The following is a 21680-nucleotide window of genomic DNA, read 5'->3' on the forward strand; positions in this document are numbered from 1 at the left end:
TCCAAAATCGATCCCGACAAGCCTGGACACCTCAGGAATGTGTCCAGGCTTGTCGTCAACCAACCTTGTCATCAGCGACCCAAAATGAGATGTGTCCAGGCTTGTCGGGATCTTTTTCCAGATAATGTTTCAGGATTGACCTTTGTGAGTCCCAAAACACTGTGAGCGTCACTTTCCCTGCAGAAGTTTGAATCTTGAATTTCTTTTTGACGAGAGATCCGGGATGCGTCCATTCCATGCTCTGTCATTTGCTGTCTGTTTCAAAATGACTAATCTACGTTTCTGAGAAACGATTCACCTTTGTTAGCATAACGGTCCAGTAGATGCTGACAGATACTCAAGCGGTTTCGCTTGTGGTCTTTGAGTTTTTTCGGAACCCATCTCGCACAGACTGTGAAAGTTGAGCTTGTTATGCTTTATGTCATATGCAGAACCATGACTAATATGCACAGACCCCGTGTTTGCTACTTCATCAACAGTTACTCATCTGTTATTCAGAATCAAGGCACGCATTTGTTAAATAATGTGATCGGTTTTGCTGTAGCTATACTCCCTGCTCTTTCCTTATCATTCTAGCTCGTTCCACTATTTTCGAGCTGGTCAATCTACTGGTAAACACCTCGCTGTGGTAACACATTGTCCTCGTATTGTGCTGAAAGTCTTCTATGAATTTCCGCTCCGGGTACACCTTCAGACTCAAGGATGTTATTAAGTAGAGGATCTGCCCATACAACAAAATCGTGAAGCCATAAGTCACAGCTTCGCCACACCTACTCTGCCCACTCCGTACCACTAAGATGTTTCGAGCCAACAATCATGGCGGAAACGAGAGTAGCCAATCAGACGTGCCGGCGGATCGTGCTCGTTTTTTTTTTTTTTTTGGCTTCATTGAGTTCATATGATGAAGATAGATACGGGCAGATTCTCTATTTTATAACATCCTTGTTCAGACCACAAATAAGGATGACAGAACGCTGTTCTTTGGTACATACAGAGAGTGGCACTTCCATCTTTACTTCGCAAAAGCGCAAAGTGGACTTACATGATAATGCTGCAACCTACTACAGGCGAAGTCAACGGCGACACCTAACGTCTAATGAACATACAATACCGTAGAGAGAGACAACCTGAAAAGAAATAGAAAATTATTGCAGTTACTTATTGATTTACCTCGTACATGTATACTCGTTTGAAGTTTCTGGCTGCACTTCCAAGAATTCCGTCTAGCGAAAGTTCGGTTCTAAGAATTTTGACTGTACATACGAGGGCTGAATTAAATGTTCTATGGGGTATATAACGCTGATGCTGTTATAATATCGTTTCGTTCCTATCACAAAAAAGGTTATTTGTTAAGAAATTTGTATTACTATTTTAGAAGTGTCGATTTAGTCAAAACGATATGTTTTGTTAATGTTGCAGAGAAGGTTAAAATTCTTAGTAATGAAATTATTTAAGTATTCATATTGGAAAGCAGTTAAGTGAGAACTCGGCGTTTGAAAGAGCTTTTCTTCTAAGCAATGGCGTATACAAGAATTACCTTAGCTTCTACTAGCGATAACATTTTTATTTTTACCCGTGTAACTATTCTGAAGAGCCGCTACTTTTCCTTAGAAATAAAAAAAAAAGTCTGATTCTAACCCACTTCGAACATTATTTCTATCTATGAAAAGAAATTACACCTTGAAATTGAAGAAATTTAATTCGAAAGATTGTTTATAATTCATCAAATTTCAGATTATTTAAAAGTATTGCCACAAGAGTATAGTTTTCAAATTTAAAAAAAAAAAAACTTGTTTCATTTTAAATATTTAGGTCAAAGTCAACAAGGTTGATTTTGAAGGGGGAAAGTTACTTGAGTACTTTGTTAATGAAGATTTGAATGTTCAGTATATATGTAGAAAATTGTTAAAATTCAAAACTTTACTCAAAATTTTAAGCAAATACTTACAGACATAGTTGCTTTGAGCTAAACATTCAGTAGCGTATCGAATATTGTAAAAGATAATTGCGCAATTCGATTGTCATCTGAGGAAATGAACGGAAATTGACGAGGGAACGGAGGGAACGGAAGTACCTCCATGATGGTGTAGTGTGAGATATGTATTCAAATATGCGTTCGTCTTCTTAAAAAAATGTTGGAAATTAAGAGAACAGTTGTATTAGTTGTCTTAGCTTCCTTGTTAATAGTGCTTTATTTTCTGCCAACATATGCCATTGTTTCTTTTGTAATTGTGGTGTTACTTATATTATTTGATATATACTTGTGTCAGGGAAGCTATTTGAATTCAACACACATACATAATAATATTGTAGAAGTTCTTCGCAACTGGACTCAGTCATTTACTACTTATATAATGCAGAATTTTAGGGATGTTCAACGAACTAGTAGTGCTGAAATGAAGAATGGTGTTAATGTGTCTAATTCTGTGACGTTTTTACGTAACTCACTCTCAGAAGATCGCTTTCGTGCAAACCAAGAAAATCGAAGTCCTGTTTTAAATGACAGTAGATCTAAATCTATTACTAGTTCAGTTTCATCTAGGTATATGAGATATTATTCTCCGAGTAGATCGAACACTGGTAGCGTTTGGAGTGAAAGTGACAGTTCTGTTTTAAGAAGTGAGAAATCTAATAACTGTAATTGTAAGTCGTATCATGTGTGTTCAAAACATTCACAGTACAATAGCCTTAATTATTCCCCTAGAGGGTCACCATGGGGTAATAGTATCAGTCCAAAGATAAGAGCAAATACAAGTAACGTAAGAACGCCACATGAAACTCCAAGTCCGTTGTTAACATCTAAAGGAAATAAACCTAGTATTAGTTCAGGGTAAGTATTTCACACCGCTTTTGTATTAGTATGATAGGCATCTTGTGGTAATATTAGATCATGGTAATTGACGAAAACTTACATCTAGAGTATAGTGTTATAAACGTATATTTAGCAGTAAGTTACCGGTATTTAAGTAAAAGTGTATAGTTTTCTATGTGGTGGTCTACCGATAACAGTTAAAATTAGAGTTGTAAAAGTGTGGAAATTTTATAGGGTACTAACCTGTTTTATGAAGGCACATTTACATTCATAAGATATTGATTTATTAGCACTTTTATTACTGCCTTTGAGTGTGTTTCTTAAAGGGAAGTTGCATTACTTGGTGCAGATTGACTTTAGGAGGGCCTTTACAAAACCCTAACAAAATTGTGCTAGGTAGTCACTAAAAAGCACTAATGCTAACTAATCGAGTCCGAGCAGGAGCACTGCAGGGATGAATGTATCCCTAGGGAGCAAGCACGCCAGCGATGATGTGTACACATAAACTGGGATTGAAAAATCATTTCGTATGGCATAAGAACATATGCCTTGCGCGTGACAGCTTTGTGACACTACTATGATCACTTTCTACACTGCCTTTACATAACACTTCGCTTCATTTGGTCTCTTTTGTGGAGTACAACATTTTGAAGAATATACTTTGCATTTCATATTTCAGATGGCATTTAGTATCTCTTCCAAGTCCATCGAAGTCTCCGAAGCCGGTATTGTGTGACTTAAGGTTGAGCTGTTGTAAAAGACCTTATTTTTGCGTATACCTACCGTCGCTGACGCGCCTAATCCCTCCAGGCGCAACCCTCGCTATCACTCGGGTTCCCGCAGCTACGCTTTGCCCTGATTCGTTTAGATTTGGTTCGTGCTTTTTAGTGCCGCCTGGCACAAGTTTGGTCGTGTTTTGGGTTTTGCACTGTAGTTTTTCTGCTGTGCATCCACACTGTATTTATGGGTAGATCACAGTTACAAATAACGAACGGTGAGCACTACCAAGTGAGCCAGACATTAGCTAGTGATCTGGGGTGGAAGCTAAATAATACCCCTCCATACCCCATCGTTAAGATCCCGATGTATTTTGATAACTGATACGATCATAGTGAATCCAAGTAATGTTTTTTCCTTAGATTTTACAAATTTACGTCTCCTTGAAATAGGTTAGTACCATTTGTAGGTAAATTACGCTATAATACAAAGAAATAAGTATTATGTATGTGGTTTATATAAATGACATACAGGTAGCCGTTCAGATTGACTAGGTGTCGGCACGAAGAAAATTATGCAAGTATACCTTTGTACTTTTAGAATAATGTTGGTCGTAACTTAAGGTTAACGTTACAAAATCTGCTTCAGTTGGCAAACACAATACTTTCAAACATGCTAACACACAATTGCGTTACCAAATGTTGAAACAAACTAATCTTCCTTTATTCACATATTCACCTTCGTCAACGCGCCTACTATACACGAATGCGCCACCACGAGAGCCCCCTTGTCTGTGTTCCGACCTGAATTAGACACAATACTAGCTTGTAGTGGTCATGTTTGGCTCATTCCATCTCCATTCAGGCAGGGGGGCCGGGTGACCATCTCCGATTTTTTTGAAAAAAATATATTTTGTAGTCTTGTTGGAGATACGAAACCTGTGAAGAATTTTTTCCCAGAAAAAAATTTGTCTTCAAGTTATGGGCTAACGAAGTTCGGACGAAAATCACTATTTTTAATAAGAAAGTGAATGAGCATAATCTTGAAAGGCACGTAGTTCAATAACAACTTGTGATAATTGGATGATTCCTTTTTTTTATTTAAAAGTGCTCAGATTACATTTGAGGTTCTGATATAAAAAGCACGAATTACAGTCCAACAAGAGTATTTTGTAAACACCGGAAAACTTAGTAAAAAAGTAAAATGCAAGAATTTTGAAATCTATTTTCCGTATGAAAGAATGAGAGAATAACCGTATTATTGTGACACAATATAATACTCCTTCTGGGATCCCTATAGATAATTTTGTTTCCCATCTACGATGGCACATGGGAGAGAAAACGTGAGTGAAAGTATGATGAAACGTCATTTTTGCCTGAAATTAGGGCGGATTTTCTCCGAAAGGCCATTCTTAAAAAATCTGAAAATCTGCCCGAACGATCTTTCATTGGCCTTATGGGAATCATGCAAAAAGAAATGGAGATATTTGTGTATTAAATTTTTCGTAAATTTTTAAAAGATTGTGTTGCACAGGGGCAGGGTATGCAACCACGCACAACATTGGCGCCTGTAATATATGCAACCATGATTCTGGAGTAATTGCATAGTATTGCGTAACATGTACACTTATATCCAAAATTATTGTCGTATGTCTGCAAATGTGTTGTAGGAATATAATTTGATAACGAATTCGCCCGTTATTTTTTACAATGTTAGTATGTGTATAATCGGCAAGGACACGTATGTGGCAAATTTCATGTCAAAAGAGCAGTAAATAAGAACAATAAAACGAAAATAAAACTTTGTGGTCCATTTAGCAACATTTTGTTTCACTCATTCTAATTTTCGTATTTTTAATTATTTTCCTATGAAATTTACCACAAATATACATTTCCCGATTGTACACATAGTCTCAGTATTAAAAGTACCCTGCAAAATCATTATCAAATTATATTGTTACAAGAAGACAGTTATAGATATGCGACAATCATTTTTTACATGAGTATACCTTGGTATGATGCAAGTGTTTTGCAGTACATCAAACGCTCTGGAATAGCTCCCATTTGATAGACTACATTGGAGATACATTGCATTGTGTGAAGTGTTGTATGTCAACGATATTACCCATTGTGCATGTCAAGGCATCGTCTTGTTCGTGTTTCACAATAGATATACTATCTAATGTATATAAAAGTTAGTTTGCATTGCAAGTATGTCTTCACAATATAGCACCAAGAGAGTTAAGTGCAGTGATTATCTAAAAAGACACAAGAAAGTAATAGTAATATACAAAAGTAACACGAAAAATTTTACTGTTTGGTGATCTTACAGAGTCATTACAAAATTATTTTGGATTACAAGTAGAAGTAAACAGTGCTGATAACTTGTACAAAAACTGTTTTATTTATTACAAGACTCAGATCGAGAAACCAGCTGCTGCGGTTGAACCAAATAGTGCGATCATTATTACAGATCAAATGACTGCAGGTGACGATTCAGTGACTTCAGATCAGGGTAGAAAAAATCATGATTTTTTGTATTATTCGACATTTTAACGCATCCAAAATTTCCTGTATTACAATTCCGAGGAACTTCTATGTAAGGGAAGTATTCCCGATATCGCACCGGGTTCTAAATCGCACCACCCCTAGTTTAAAAAGAACCGTAGTACTAACAAGCCATCTAATAGTTGAATTAAGTACTTAAACATATTTCCATAATTACAGAGTAAAGTGACGACGTTCAGTAAGTTGTTTGTGTGCAATTGCAGTACAATATAATTGGAGTATTCCGTACTAATTTTCGGGGTATTTCATAGTAGAATAGGGATTAAGGTAAGAGAATTAGCTTATGTTTCAGTAAGTAATAATAAACAAAATACCATTAATATTATAGTGACAAACTCAAGTTATAATTTTTTTAATGTGTGAGGTATGTAAAGATTTTTTTTTAATGATGTGGTTTCCCAAATTGCACTACTACCATGTGCCCGAAATCGCACCAGTGCAATTTTGGCTCCCATGATGAATTGTTTTTCGGTTACAATGTGGCACATGGCAATATGGAAAATGGTCTCCGGAGTCTATGAATCGTGCTTTGAAAAAATCTATAGAAAATAAAGTACGCTGCCCAGCCCAATAGTAGGAGCAAATAGAGCTACCAACATGCAACCACAAAGAACAGAAGTACTCATCAAGTCCTTACAAAAAACATTTTTAAGAATAACGGCAAAGGCAATCAAGAGTATCCAAACATGTGGAGAGATCTAATCTTTCTGAACCGTCAGCTAGGTCTGTATGTGCTTCAGGAAACTTTAACACCAAAAAGTGTATTCGAAAAGTATATAAATCTAAATCACGATGCTCCGAGCTACGTATTCGCAGTATTTCAAATGTGGCTTTTGAAATCAATGAACAAGATTGGTTTTGCGTCCTTTGTTAACAAAATTTAGTCGAAGATATGGTACAGAATGTTTTGTGTAAAGTCTGGATACATGAGTATTGTGCGGCTGTTTTAGGAGATGAACGTGCATTCCAATGTGATTTTTGTGCACATAAGGTGTAGCTGTCTGTTTCCATAAATGTACATACTTTGTTTCATAGGGTTATGGGCAATATTGCTCATTGGATCAATAATATGGATATTTTTTCTTTAATGATATGTTCTTCTTCGTATTAATAACAATGAGATAAAAGAATGTGATATATCATAGATATATTAATTTGTTTTACTTCTAGGTTGCATTTCTACTTAGCTTATTTCTCAGGTGCTATTTCTGTGCTCGGTTATTTACATTGCAGTATTTTTTCTCTTTAAAGATGTATTATACCTCATCTAATATAACATAAAATAATGCGATATTCCATGGAAATGATGATTTGTTTTACCCATATGCATTACTGTAAAATTTACGTGTATTCAAATGGCGGTGCGATTTTGGCTTCATATGGTGCGAATTGGGAAACCTGTTGCGTAAATCGCATCAATCGCAAGCTTCTAAAATATCATTTTTATCATGATGATGATAAGATCTCATTATGAAATCACTGTAAAAGAATTGGAAAACTATAAAGTTCAATACGATCAAAAAAATTTTAAATTTCATCAAAAGTTTCAAATTAAAACCATTTATGTAAAAAGTGGTGCGATTTTGGCTACTCTTCCCTATTTAGTGCATAAATTTTGCCTAAAAGTTTTAAACTTTTTTTCGGAGAGGGGATCGGACCCCTCTAAATACGCCCCTATTATCTGGAAACAAATAGATGTGGACACAAAATAATTTTCGTCTTAAATGTCGATGGTGATTTTCCCGTTGGAATAGTTAACGATTTACAAACCCAATGTTACGAAGAGAAGAAAGCAGGATTCCCCCGTTATCCTTTCAAAACGGGATTTTCCTAATTATCCTCTGCATGACACTCGTTATCATACTGTGCTGTACATACATTTGAGTCTCATTGTATTAAGATTATTATCTTCCATAATCGAAATAACAGAACAGAAACGAGATTTTACTTCTCTTCTCTTTAAATTAATTTATTTCGGATTTTGATTTAAATCAACGATTTTTATTTTAAAAATCAAGTGATTTATATCTTGATTTAAATCAGACTGATTTAAATCAATCCACCCTGCTTCAGATCCAATCTACGTTGCAAGTAGTGCAGTGATTGGTACTTTAAATACTAGCATAAGTGTACTTGATACGCAAGTGTAGCCCGTGAAAAAGACATGGTAAGTGAAGGAAGAAAGAAGAGTCACGTATGTAAAACGAAAGTCAGAACAACTGGAAAAGTGTTTTCGACGACAGTGTCTGGAAAATTACAAGATGCTTTTGGTGTGAGTGTACCGTGTTCCTCAGGAAGTTCGTCCGAGAGTTGAAATAATTGTGAAATGTGGTTTTCCAACATCACTTGTGCAATAGAGAAATCATCCTATCGTGGAAAAGTACAACTTCTCAGTATCGTGCCTGAAACCTTCAGTAAACGCATGATCGTCGAACGCATCCCATGTGCGACAAAGTATCTAATAGATGAGTCACGCAAAGTGAAAAAAGAAAAGGATATGTGGGCAACGCCAGATCCGTACCAAGGACACCCTTTACCGACCGCTTGCCTCGAGACTGCATTGTCGTATTACGTAGATGATAGTAAAGACTGTTCTAGACAAAGTCCGAATCAAAAAAAAAATGTTTCTGTATATGAAAACGATGAAAAAGTAAAAAGGGTTAAACGTTTTATGACGCGCTCCATTAAAGAAGCCTTCAGATTGATGAATGAAGGTAATCCCGATATAAAGATGTCTATTTCTAAATTTTCCTCTTTATGTCCCAAGTGGGTTCAATGTCAGTCGGTGAAACAAACATGCACATGTATTTATTGTACCAATATAAATCTCATATGTACAATCCTGAGCAATCTTACTGAACGAAAGATAGTAGATACAGATCTGTACTCTTTGTGTCTCTGTGGCGATCCTACCGAAAAGTATTGGTTACAAGAATGTGAGAATTGCCCAGGACTAAATGCAATTTCGGAACAAAGTTTAGATACAAGATACTGATAAAATCACGTATGGACTATGGAATAGCGGAGATCTTGTGAAAGAAACTGGAAACCTTAAATATATTTTTAAAGCATAAAGTACTGGATTTCAAAAGGAATAACTCATAGCTATATTCGAAAAATCCAGGAAGAAAATGTAGCGGAAATAAAAAGATCTACACTTCTTGAAACATCCTTGGTATTGCATTTCGATTTTGCCGAGAACTGGTCTGTTGTTTTGCCAGATGAAATCCAAAGTTATCATTGGCACAATTCACAGATATCTATATTTACGTGTATAGTGTACTTCCATGGCAACACAATAAGTTATACGGTAGTGAGCAATGACTTGCAACATGATAGTGTTCATGCATTTTGTGCAATCAAACTGATGCATCAAGATGTTAATGAAATCACCGACTCATACAATGAATTGCTCACAATTTATATTTCAGATGGAGCAGCTTCTCATTTTAAAAACATGTTTTAGCTGTATATGCTTGAAAAACATTTCCAAGACGATTCAATCAAGAGAAGATGGATCTTCTTGGCAATGGGACACTGAAAAAATGCATGTGATGATATAGGTGGGCTCTGCAAACATTACGCAACAACGTTTAATCTTCGAAATGACCCGGTAAAAGCTATAAGGGATGTAGAATCGTTTGTCAACACGGTTTCGGAACTTATCAAAAGCACAAGGTTCTTATTATTAAGTGCACGTACCATTCAAGACTTCAGAAATCAAGAATGACAAGAGTGGGCCAATGTTAAACCTGTGATTGGTATTCAGTCTAGTCATTTTTGGCAGGTCGACAATACAGGCACATTCATGTCAAGAAGCACGAAACATGTACTTGAAAAAATACAAGTAGCTAACAGTTCCAAAAGAGCATATTATATTCTGAATGACCTTCAAATTGGAGATTTTGTTGCTTCCGTCTATGATAAGCAGTGGTGGGTGGGTCAAGTAGTTTCACTCTCACAGGAATTTCGCGATATTGCAGTGTCTTTTGTGATTCCTCATGGACCTGCAACTTCCTTTAAATGGCCAGCTGAAAACGTTGAGTGTAACATTAATTTGAAAGATGTTCTTCTAAAACTCACTCCGCCGTCTCCTACTTGTGCCTCAACACGCTAACACAAATTCCTTCCCAAAGAAGTGATGCTGGTAGAAGACCTCTTTGCTTCAACATGACTTACAGAGAGAGAAGGCAGTATGTAATAATTAACTATGCTATTGATTAATTTTTCATGTTATTTATACATACTACAAAATTGTTGAAATCGACCACTTTTTGTAACATGTTAAATTCCATATATATATATTCTGGTGTACATTTATATAAGAATATTGCATCATTGCACGTTTCGATTTACTTCTTCAAACGATGCAAGATTAAAAAGAACTACCACGCCAAGCGTGGTTGCATACCTTGCCCCTGTGCAACACAATCTTTTAAAAATTTGCGAAAAATTTAATACACAAATATCTCCATTTCTTTTTGCATGATACACATAGAGAACAATGAAAGATCGTTCAGGCAGATTTTTTAAGAATGGCCTTTTGGAGAAAATCCGCCCTAATTTCAGGCGAAAATGACGTTTTATCATACTTTCACTCACATTTTCTCACCCATGTGCCATCGTAGATGGAAAACAAAATTATCTATAGGGATCCCAGAAGGAGTATTATATTGTGTCACAATAATACGGTTATTCTCTCATTCTTTCATACGGAAAATAAATGTCAAAATTCTTGCATTTTACTTTTTTACTAAGTTTTCGGTGTTTACAAAATACTCTTGTTTGATTGTAATTCGAGATTTTTATATTAGAACCTCAAATGTAATCTGAGCACTTTTAAATGAAAAAAGAATCATCCAATTATCACAAGTAGTTACTGAACTACGTGTCTTTCAAGATTTCACTTATTAAAAATTGTGATTTTCGTCCGAATTTCATTAGCCCATAACTCGAAGACAAAATTTTTTCTGGGAAAAAGCTCTTTGCAGGTTTCATATCTCCAACAGGGTTACCAAATATATATATTAAAAAAAAAAAAAAATCAGATAGTCACCTAGTCAATTTTGCATATACCTGCCTGAATTGAGATGGAATGGGCCGTTTCTCAAATTGGTGGATGCTTTTCGTACATTTACACTATGTGTCGTGACTGTAAAAATAAAGCAGCTGCATTTGTTGCTATGCTTTTCTAAACCAGCCATTCGTTTCCTGTTTGTATAAGGAAACCAAGTAAAACATGTAATGTAAGGTTTATCCGACCTTCCATTATAATGCCAATATTAAGGACAAGTACAATGTAATTCTCCGTAAGATAAGTTCATAGTAGATAGTATTGGGTTTCAGTCCGTTTTCGTAAAGTGTAGAGTAGGCTTATATTGTTAAACGTACATAGCATGTGGATAGCTTAAAATGCTCCTTAGTTGCTGGCCGTTCAGTTTCAGTTAAGAATCTGGATGGCAAAATCCAATTTACATTAATTTACGAAGAAAGATTAATAACGGGATAATTTGTGAAAAGTATAACAACTTACTGTGTTAATGATACATGCACTTAATTGGATGAAGCCATTTCAGCAATTTCTTTTGCCTTTGTCGGCAGCTCTGAGAAATTCACGTAGAGGTTTGTTTACGTCTCAGAATTCCGTTTTGCACATTTTTCTTGTGCTCAATTCAAAAAATAATAAGGTTTATACGAGGGTGGATAAAATATCATGATTTTTTTTATTTAAGTAAAATGCATCTTCTCGTATAATACAAGTCGCGAACTAAAGGAAAAAGCATTAAGAATTAGCAGGGTTGGCAAAAACCATGGTGTTATTGAAAAAAACGTTTTTTTTTTTGTTGTGGTTTAAACCAGGTTTTTTTTTTTTTTTTTTTTTTTGTTTAAATAATTTGCTCTATGTACTTATACCACATATGGACAGAAACAATTTTTTTTTCCGCCTTGGTGTTATTATGCAGCAACCGGGTTATGCTAGAAGGGGTCACATAAGCTCAAAGTGGAATCCAAACCGCTTCTCGGCTTACATCCGAGAGAAATTGTTCTCCGTTTGAACTCGGAACCGGGACTAATTGGCTACAAATGCGATACGTCTGCCAACTCACTCACGAAGGACTCCTGATAAAAAATACGTTGTACTAATCTTTACATACTTGTTAATATAATTGTCAAGTCATTTCAGAAGGAAAAAAGATGATCAGTTGCACAAGTGAAACCATTATACAGAATTACATATGGACAATTTGAAAGTACTGCAGAGTACAGAAGAACTAATTTAGTCCAAGTTAAAGAAATACGACCACTTAATTTGCATATCAGTAAGAAAAGTGAATAAAGATACGAATTATTTCAGTCCACTTTGGATCTGACCCATTTATACATAAATATTTACAAAAGATACTTGTGATTTCAATAAATGCCTCTCGTGGGGTTTGTATGACACCCCCTTCCTCAAATTACGGCATTTTAATGTATCTTATCAATAGTAAACATTATTAAAACGAAACAATATTTAGGATTTCTTTAATTGCAGTTGCATAACAATAATAACGAACTATAAAAAATCACAAAATCATAAACTTATATATTAAAAAAAAGTTGCGTTTGTAATATAATCTCTTTGAGTAATGAATGGGGAATTTAGGTCTGACAAGGTACATTCACGAAGTGTCCCCTCGGGAGTCGTCTAAAATTTATTTAAATGCAAAGTTCTCCGCGGCTCAAAGTGTGTTGTACTAATTTTAGTGGCTCATACGGGTAATTTGCATATTTATGCGCAGTGTCCGGATGTATGAATATATCCGGAATTCATACACTACTATAACGCTTGGTCACAAAATTGCTTTTAGTTTCTTTAGATGTAACTGAATATGAATGTGGGCATATGCAAAACAAATTGGATCAAGTACTGCTTCTCTGACACGTATTATCCACACCAGCCGCCATATTGGATTCAACTTTCGGTTTTTCAAACGGGAATAGGTACATGTGATACATCCAATTCATACAAAATTTTCTCGGAAATTCATTGGTGTAGTGAGTTTTACGGTAGCTTGTACCATTTGCAAGATGTTGCGTGTTTAATGTGAGGCACTTCACAAATTCAACCATTAAAAAGTTGTTCAGGGCCCCGTATGTATATGTGATCTTTTACGTGATTTATTGTTGACGAAATGTTTTCTGAACGTACATACGCACAAACGTAAATAGGATATGGTAGATCTTCACCAATATCTGGTCGTATCTAGATTTACATTAGGCATTTTGTTCGTAATACCATACTTCCTTGTTCGTAGTATAACATGGAAGTAATAACAATCACTCACAGGAATGTTGTAAGATTATGACACCAATGTTGTAGAGAGTTTGTTTATACCTACAGTACTTTTCCAGTTAGAAATTGTTTTGATTTGTAAACATCAAAAACGTAAGCGTAACTGATATTACTCTGCAATGTCTATTCGCGAAGTGCCTAAAGGGATTTAACATGTAATATCTCGCAAATGGTACAAGCTACAGTAAAACTCACTACACTAATGAATTTCCGAGAAAATTTCACATGAATTTGATGTATCACATGCGCCTAGTCTCATTTGAAAAACTGAAAGTTGAATTCAATATGGCGGATCCAAGATGGCGACCGGTGTGGATAACACGTGTCAAAGAAGCAGTACTTGATCCAATTTGTTTTCCATATGCCCACATTCATGTTCAGTTACATCTAAAGAAACTAAAAGCAATTTTGTGACTGAGCGTTATAATAGTGTATGGTTGAATTCCGGGTATATGAAGGCTCATAAATATGCAAATTACCCATATGGGCCGCTAAAATTAGTCCAATACACATTGAGCCATGGAGAACTTTGCATTTAAATCAGTTTTACATGAATCCCGAGAGGACACTTCGCGAATGTACCTTGTGAGTATAATACGAATAATATATGGGAGTGAAACCTGATAACTCACGAATGTGTGTTCATCAAGATTTAACGAACACTTACACTTTTACGAACATTTTTCGTTTTTTGGTTTAAACCATTTTTTTTTTTTTTTAACCAGCTGGTTTAAACCAGCCAACCCTGCACCAAACACATAAAAAAAATGCAATATTGCAATGCACCGCCATCATGAACGATCATTTTCATTGGATTCTCAGCTTCTGTACACCGCTAAGCAGTTTTGTCAAATTTGTTATTGTTTCCTGCCACAGAGTGGCGCTAGTGCTGTAGCAGTTTGGTTTCGACGCAAACGCGGTTTCACCTATGTTTCATATTTGAATGAATATCATACCGGCAGATGAATGCTCGCCCGTACGCCATTGCCCTTTCAAAACTGCCCATATTGTACCGTTTGAATAAAACGAAATAGACATCGTGAAGTGTTAAAAATGGGCCTCCCTTTAAATTATTTGACCCAAAGCAGTCTATCAGTCACTGTTATTTCAAAAGCAGTGTCCAAGATACAGTTCGTTATATCCACAAGAAATTCAAGAATAAATCGCAGATGTCACTGTTTTTTTATATTTGCAAGAGACATGCCAATAAACTGAATACAAAATGTATTGATATGTTTACTGTGTCGCAAAGCGATTTTTGTTTACTTGTATAAATACTGTTACTGCAAAATGGTCTATTTAGTAGATTTTTAGCTGGATAGTACTTGCAAGCAAGATTTTTTAAGACCTGGTGATGGCCTTTCTTCGGCAACGTTCTGCAGGTTTTTTTTTTTATTTTTATTTATTTATAAGTTTATAACCACATAACCGTACCAGTGCATTTCAATGGTGAACACAAATCAACAAAATTAATTTTACATTAGGTATATCGTTACGAAAGAAGTGCTAATGCAAAGTATTTACAGCAGAAGATCATTCATTCAAAAGAAGAGTTGTTTGAGTACAAGGGTGAATTGATTTAAATCACTTGATTTTTTAAAAAATAAAAACCGTTGATTCAAATCAAATTTCGAAATAAATTAATTTAAAGTGAAAATAAGTAAAATTCCGTTTCTATTCTGTTATTTCGATTACGGAAGGTAATAAACATAATGCAGTGAGACTCGAATGTATGTACAGCACAGTATGAAAACGATCGTCCCGTTGAGCAGCGAGGCTATATGAGACGTGGACCTACTGATTAACGTGGAATCCGAACCACATGAGCTCCCGCCGGGAATCGAACACGGGTCTTCCACACCAAAGGTAGTATGAAAACGAGTGTCATGCAGAGGATGATTAGAGAAAATCCCGTTTTGAACGGGTAACGAAGCAATCTTGCTTTCTTCTCTTCGTAACATAGGGTTGTAAATTGTTAGCTATCAAACCGGGGAAATCACTATTGAGACGAAAATTCTTTTAAATGTGCGTCTGTTTGTTGTTCCCAGATAATAGGAGCATATTTAGAGGGGTCCGATCTCCTCCCCGAACCGTTTTTCTTTACTATTATTATTTTATAACTTTAGGCGAAATTTAAGTATTTTGTATATATTTCGTGCCGCAAGCTATTTCCGATTTTTAAAAAATACGCTCCTGCCAAATATTAGTAACTTTTATGAAAAAAAAAAAAAATGTCATGTTGATAAACGTTGCTGTACTTTTTCCTTAATGTTTAAGAAACGTTGTTTGGGATACAAATAGGTTAACGATTGGGAATTAATTCAACATTTAACCCCAATACTTTCACTTAAATGGCATAATTAACATTTAATACTAATTCCCAGGGTTGGCTGGTTAAAAGCTTTAAATCGTATGAACTTCATGGTGACGTTTCCACATATCGGCGTCCATCTGCATTAGTTTTATCCTTTTCACCTTGTAGTCAAGGCGTCCCACACAACCCTTCTTTCAAGTGTAAACCAAGTAGCGATTCGGATGTCACTTTAAGCGAAAGTCTTCTTCATACCTCGGCCTTACATAAGGATGTTAAGCCTAAACACACGAAACGAAACCAAATTGTATGCCTGAATGGGCCTGTTGTTTTATAAAGAAGCCACGGTTGCATAAATATATTGATAGAAATTGGCAAAATTTATCGACAGCCTATGTAGCTTCCAATATTAGTTTGGATTGGGTTTCCAGTTTTAATTTAATTGAATGATATCTACACACTAAATTTGTAATTTAATACCTTAGTTTTAGCGTACTGATTATGATGCGTTGACAATAAAATTTTACATGCCAAGCAATAACGGGGTTTTCCATTATTGCTTTGCATTTACACAGGATTTTCCCAATGACTAAAGCGGAAGTTTCCCGATTTATATATAATTCTGTATAATGATTTCATTTGTTTAACTGTTTGTTTTTGTCCTGAAATGTCTCTTGACAGTTATATTAACAAGTATGTCAAGATCAGTACAACGTATTTTTATTAGGAGTTCTTCGTGAGTGAGTCGGCAGACTCATCGCATTTGTGGCCAGTAGTCCCGATTTTGAGTCCAAATTCTACCGAATGTAAGCCGAGAAGCGGTTTGGATTCCGCTTCACGCTTATGTGACCCCTTTCAGCACAGATTCATTGCTGCATAATAACACCAAGGCGATACAAACTTATTTCTGTCCATATGTAATATAAATACGTAGAGAAAATTATTTATACCAAAAAACCTAGTTTAAACCAAAAAAACGGGTTTAAACAAAAAAAAAACTGTTTTTTGGTTTTTTCAATAAAAACTATGTTTTTTCCAACCCTGCTGCTAGGAATATCTGTATCAATATTAGAAAAGATCTGATATTTAACAGGTAGTTTTTTTTTTTTTTTTTATACGTATACAGTACATAAATATAAGGAGTCCGTTTCAGCAGAACTATCAGTAGTTATTGGCAACGAAGGACATACTCTTTAGCGCTATAACAGTTGGTTCTCGTCGATTTTCTCGGAAACTACGCATTAGAATTTAGCCTTAAGTATATCATATTGTTAAGCTTGATGTGATCTGTCATGTTTTATCTTTGAACAATATTTTAATTAAATTTAAAATAAAATTTAAGAGTTAATCATAATTTTGAGCTGTATCATATTAACAATACCACGTACTTTCATAATGCTAGTGTCATAATGAAGAGCTTCATGACAATATACTTAGTCTCATCTTAATAGGGGGCGCCAGGTATACAGAATATTTTTATTTTTTCGAAAACTACGCATGGGGTTTTACACTGACACCAACGCTTTGTTCAGCTTAATGAGATCTATCAATTGGCATAAGTGGGATTTTTGAACTTTTTCGTTAAACGTTAATGGTGTAGAATTTGAGTATTGTAATAAGGAAGTGGATACAACACAATAATAAGACCTGTGGTCGCATATTTCTCAGAAACATTGATAATTAATGTAGAAGTAATAATAATAATAAACTTGTTAAAATGGTTCGAGAGAAGAATCCTGCGGAAAATATGCGGACCAATCAACAACGGAAACGTATGGAGAAAGAGGGATGACGATGAATTAGAAGAATTCAACGAGAATCAAAATATAATAAAGATATACATTAAAAGCCAACGAATTAGATGGGTAGGCCACGTGAATAGAATGAGAAATGGAGCAATGCCAAGGAAGATGATGTAGGAAAAACTATACTGCAAGCGGAAAGTAGGAAGACCAAAGAGAAGGTGAATAGATGATGATCTCCAAAAGATAAAAGTAATAGGTTTGAAGCAGATGGCCCAAGTTAAGAATAAATGGGGACCGCGTGTACCCAGAGGGCCGAAGCTCAAGGTGTAACGCCAAGGAGTAAGTAAGTAAGTTATTAGGAAAGGGATGTTATTTGTGCTTTCAATCTTCGCAAGAATGCACTTATAACATTAGTTTCAATTATTATTTAATTTTTTAACTCCATGCTCGAGAATAGTAAGTACTTAACACTGTCAAAGAGCTGTAACAGATGGGAGCACTACCACATATAATATTAAAGTTACATATTGTTAAGTTGTATGTGGTAATATATTTATAATGTATTTTCTTCTTTTTTTTCTAGAGTATTAATTGATTGCATAAGTCCAGGTTTCACGAGTAGGATAGTTAGGCATCAGAATGCTCCAACTCATCAGCCACAGTATTCTGGCCCCGGACAATATCCTCTTGTAAAGCTGCAGAAAAACAAAACACCTGTATTGAGTCCGCAAAACACGCAGAAACTTAGAACACCAGTTAAAATACGAATTGCGCCTCCTACACCAGTAGTTCGTGACAGGTAAGTGTGTGCTTCTTGAAATTTTTATATGTAACAACCAGGTGCGAATACAAGTTGGTTTGCGTAAACATTTCATTTATATATATATATATATATATATATATATATGCATGCTTGTGTTTGAGCTTAAAAATGGTGTAAGTTTTGGAGCGAGCAGGAGATTCTTTTGATTCTAACATGTTGTGAGCCTTAAATAAATATAGAAATACCTTTTACTTTGATTTTCACAGTTCAGATTGGCTGAAGCCATAAATATAGATATTTAACTTTAAAGATTCGAACAACTGTTGACGGAGTGTAAAGAGAAGAAAAGTAAACGAATACTGAAGGGAGAGAGATCCAGTTAAGCCTGGTTTCTGACGTATTTACAATATTGAAACAAGTATTCCTTCGGTGTGAACGGTCCCGGGTTCGATTCCCGGTAGGGTCACTCAGTCGAAAGAGTGAAACACACTTTTTTAGGCCAGCCACCCTGAATGAGGTTTTCCTCATTCTCACAAGGCAAATGCCGGGGTGGTACCTAACTTATGAGTCCCAGGCTGCTTCCTCCCTTCCCCAATCTTTTCTTCCTTCCCTTTCCCCGGATAGTGTGCTCGCCGAGGGACGTCATCCCTCAAATCGTGACGGGCTAAATGGCCTTAGATGCTGAAAGCCCAGAAATTTAATCCTACATCCTACATTGAAACAAGTAATTATTGTTTCATGATATCGTTTACAGGGCTTTTACTGTTCTTTGTGAAATATTAATTTATATTCCCTCAGTGTTCCTACTGACCTGCAAATCTTGGAAAAGTCGGGGAATTGAGCGTACCCGTAAAAAGAACTGGCGAACAGAGGAAATTTGAGTACATATTTTTACTTCCTAGAACTCATTTCTCTTTTTTGCCTCACCCGGCTATTTGGTAGGAGATATTTTATACAATAAGTTAGTTTGTTTCTCAAAACTTCTTTACCTACACACCCACTCTATACATGTACAGTCAGCAACAGAAGTTCTCTCCGTTTGCTAAAACTTATATTTGGAATAACGGTACAGAAAATTACATTCTTTTTAATTTAGTGAAAACTGTACTTAAATTGTCCTTCCATTCTGAAGTTATTTACGAAACTAATTTCATCAAGCGGAAGTAATTTTTGTGGCTAACTGTACACACATAGTAGATATTGAACTTCCTGGTTGCGAAAAATATAGTTGCTTTCTTTTCTTTCTTTCTTTTTTTTTTTTTTTTTTTGTTGTTGTTGTTGTATATAGATTCAGAAATTCGTAAATCGTAATCTGGAAAACCTGCAAAAGTTAGGGAATTCGTGGTCACCAAATAAGTGGGAATCCTGTCTTTGGTGTAACTGTTTATATGATACCACAAGCAAAAAGTGTCAAAGATATAATATTTGGATAGCAAATATATTGTATATAGAGGGCTTAGGAAAGATACAAGAAGCGTTGGACTACGAAGCGAGCTCGATGCCTTCTATCCCATTACAACATTTTGTTTTGACCAAGTTAGGAAATCAGATGCTGTATATGGTGTTGGCTAGGTAGAAGTAACCAGTTTACATTTTAAGAGTTAATATGACTATGGCGTGGAAGAAGTAGAACAAGCTCGACCATGAAAGAGGAAGGAACAAAATTACTGGGACCTGGGTTGTTTTTTTAAAAAATAGTTTTTAGATTAAAACCCCTTTATAATAGCTACAGTGCTGAATACGAACCCCGTGAAAAGTTTTACTTTAAGTTTAGGGTTCACTTGTAGAATGACGAGTGATTGTGATTTCTCTCCATTTCTTCTGTCAGCATTATCATCATCATCATCATTAGCTGATGTAATCGTAGTCTGGGGTCATTGACCCATAAGCTTTTCTTTTCTTTTCTTTCTTCTTTTTTGTAACGCTGTCTAGATCTCACATCCATTTCCATTTTAGTGGTTTCCGTGTAATTTTCTGTATTCTTCTTCTAACGTTTCTATGTTCTAATTGTTTTGAAATGTCTACTTTGTTTTAATACATTTTAATAACGAGTGAATAAGTAACTTTGTGCAGCTTAAAATAGTGTTTGTTCATACTCATGTTCATCTTAAAGTTCCTTTGTTGTAACTTATTTAGATACTAATTCTATAAATTTGGTTTAATTCCACTGAAATTTAAAACAAACAAACAAGGAAACAAATAATATAATTAAAAAAGTATAAGAGCAAGCCAGTTTTTTTTATATGTGATAGGGAAAGGAAAGTATGCAGTAACAATTTAATTATAATCATTTCTAGGAAACCAGACTACAATTATTACAACAATGTATGTATGTTTGATTTTCTGTCTAACCTGGTGTTGTGAAGGAAGTATGTGAAATGATTTCCCACTGAATATCCGCGGAAGCGGATTAAAATTCCTTGTAAATAGGATGTATTGGTTTTAAATAGTATATATTAATATACACAGAAATTACTAACATTCTTAATATTCTTGTGTAGACATTGTATTTTCAACATCGATATTTAGGGTACTTGAATCGAGTCTTCGAGATCAAATCCAGGCTTAACTCATATTATACGAAAAGTTCTTCACATGGGTAGTGGAACACAACGTAGTGGAAATGGAAATTATAAGGCAGATTTTATCGATACGTAATGAAGTTATAGACATCGATTAAAGCGAGGCATCAAACTGTTTATTAAACGATCCAAAATTATATATCCGTATACAAATGCTTAAGTGCACTTAATTCCTAAGAAATAGCCTTGAAGAACCTTCTGTATAATATAACTTAAGCCTGTATTTTATCTACATTAAGAAGGTAGTAATTTCTATGTATATTGCAATGTGTTTGTTACGTTCTATGAGTAATTAATTATATATGAACAGTTAATGTTTCATATTATTTTACAGCTTATCTGTTAAATAACATCATGTAATAATTTTTGTAAATGAAACATAAAAGTAAGAAGGTTTGATATGCGAAATCGACTTTTATTTAAATTGCAATGGTATCTTCTTCATTACTCATAGGTACTTTACAAGGAATTCTTTTATTACATCTCATTAGGAAGTGAACTGATGGCACTGCAGAAGTCAATTTTGTGGACGTTAGTATGGAAATAAGAGTAAGAATAAAAAAAGCATTATAGACCCAAATATTTGTTAGAAATCTAAGTTCACTAGATCTAATAGTAATATTATTAGAGATAAACTATAAACGTTAATTGCGTTTGAGTAATCAATGTTCATGAATTCTTCATTGCTGTTTTCAGAATACCTCTTACGGAACCGGTGAAGGAGCAAGTGTATAAGGAACAGGAGACGCAGACCTTGTCTGTTCTAGACGTTCTCCAGGAAATATCCAGGAAAAGAATGCATACGAAGGTAAGATATTCTTTTCGTTTATTTACGAGAATCACTCCA

General features: G+C 35.1%; 1 protein-coding gene across 1 annotated transcript in view; it reads left to right on the top strand.

Annotated features, from left to right (window-relative positions):
- Positions 1 to 2032: 2032 nt before the first annotated feature.
- Positions 2033 to 21680, top strand: part of LOC145668836 (uncharacterized) — a 67327-nt gene continuing 47679 nt past the window's right edge. Inside the window, exons 1-3 of the mRNA XM_081737022.1 lie at positions 2033 to 2830; positions 18072 to 18287; positions 21530 to 21641. Of these exons, the coding sequence (XP_081593148.1) occupies positions 2133 to 2830; positions 18072 to 18287; positions 21530 to 21641 (1026 nt within the window). The 5' untranslated portion in view covers positions 2033 to 2132. The remainder of the gene's footprint in view (positions 2831 to 18071; positions 18288 to 21529; positions 21642 to 21680) is intronic.

This window comes from Thermobia domestica, chromosome 13 (assembly GCF_964235325.1).
Source record: "Thermobia domestica chromosome 13, izTheDome1.hap1.1, whole genome shotgun sequence".
Lineage (NCBI taxonomy): Eukaryota > Metazoa > Arthropoda > Insecta > Zygentoma > Lepismatidae > Thermobia > Thermobia domestica.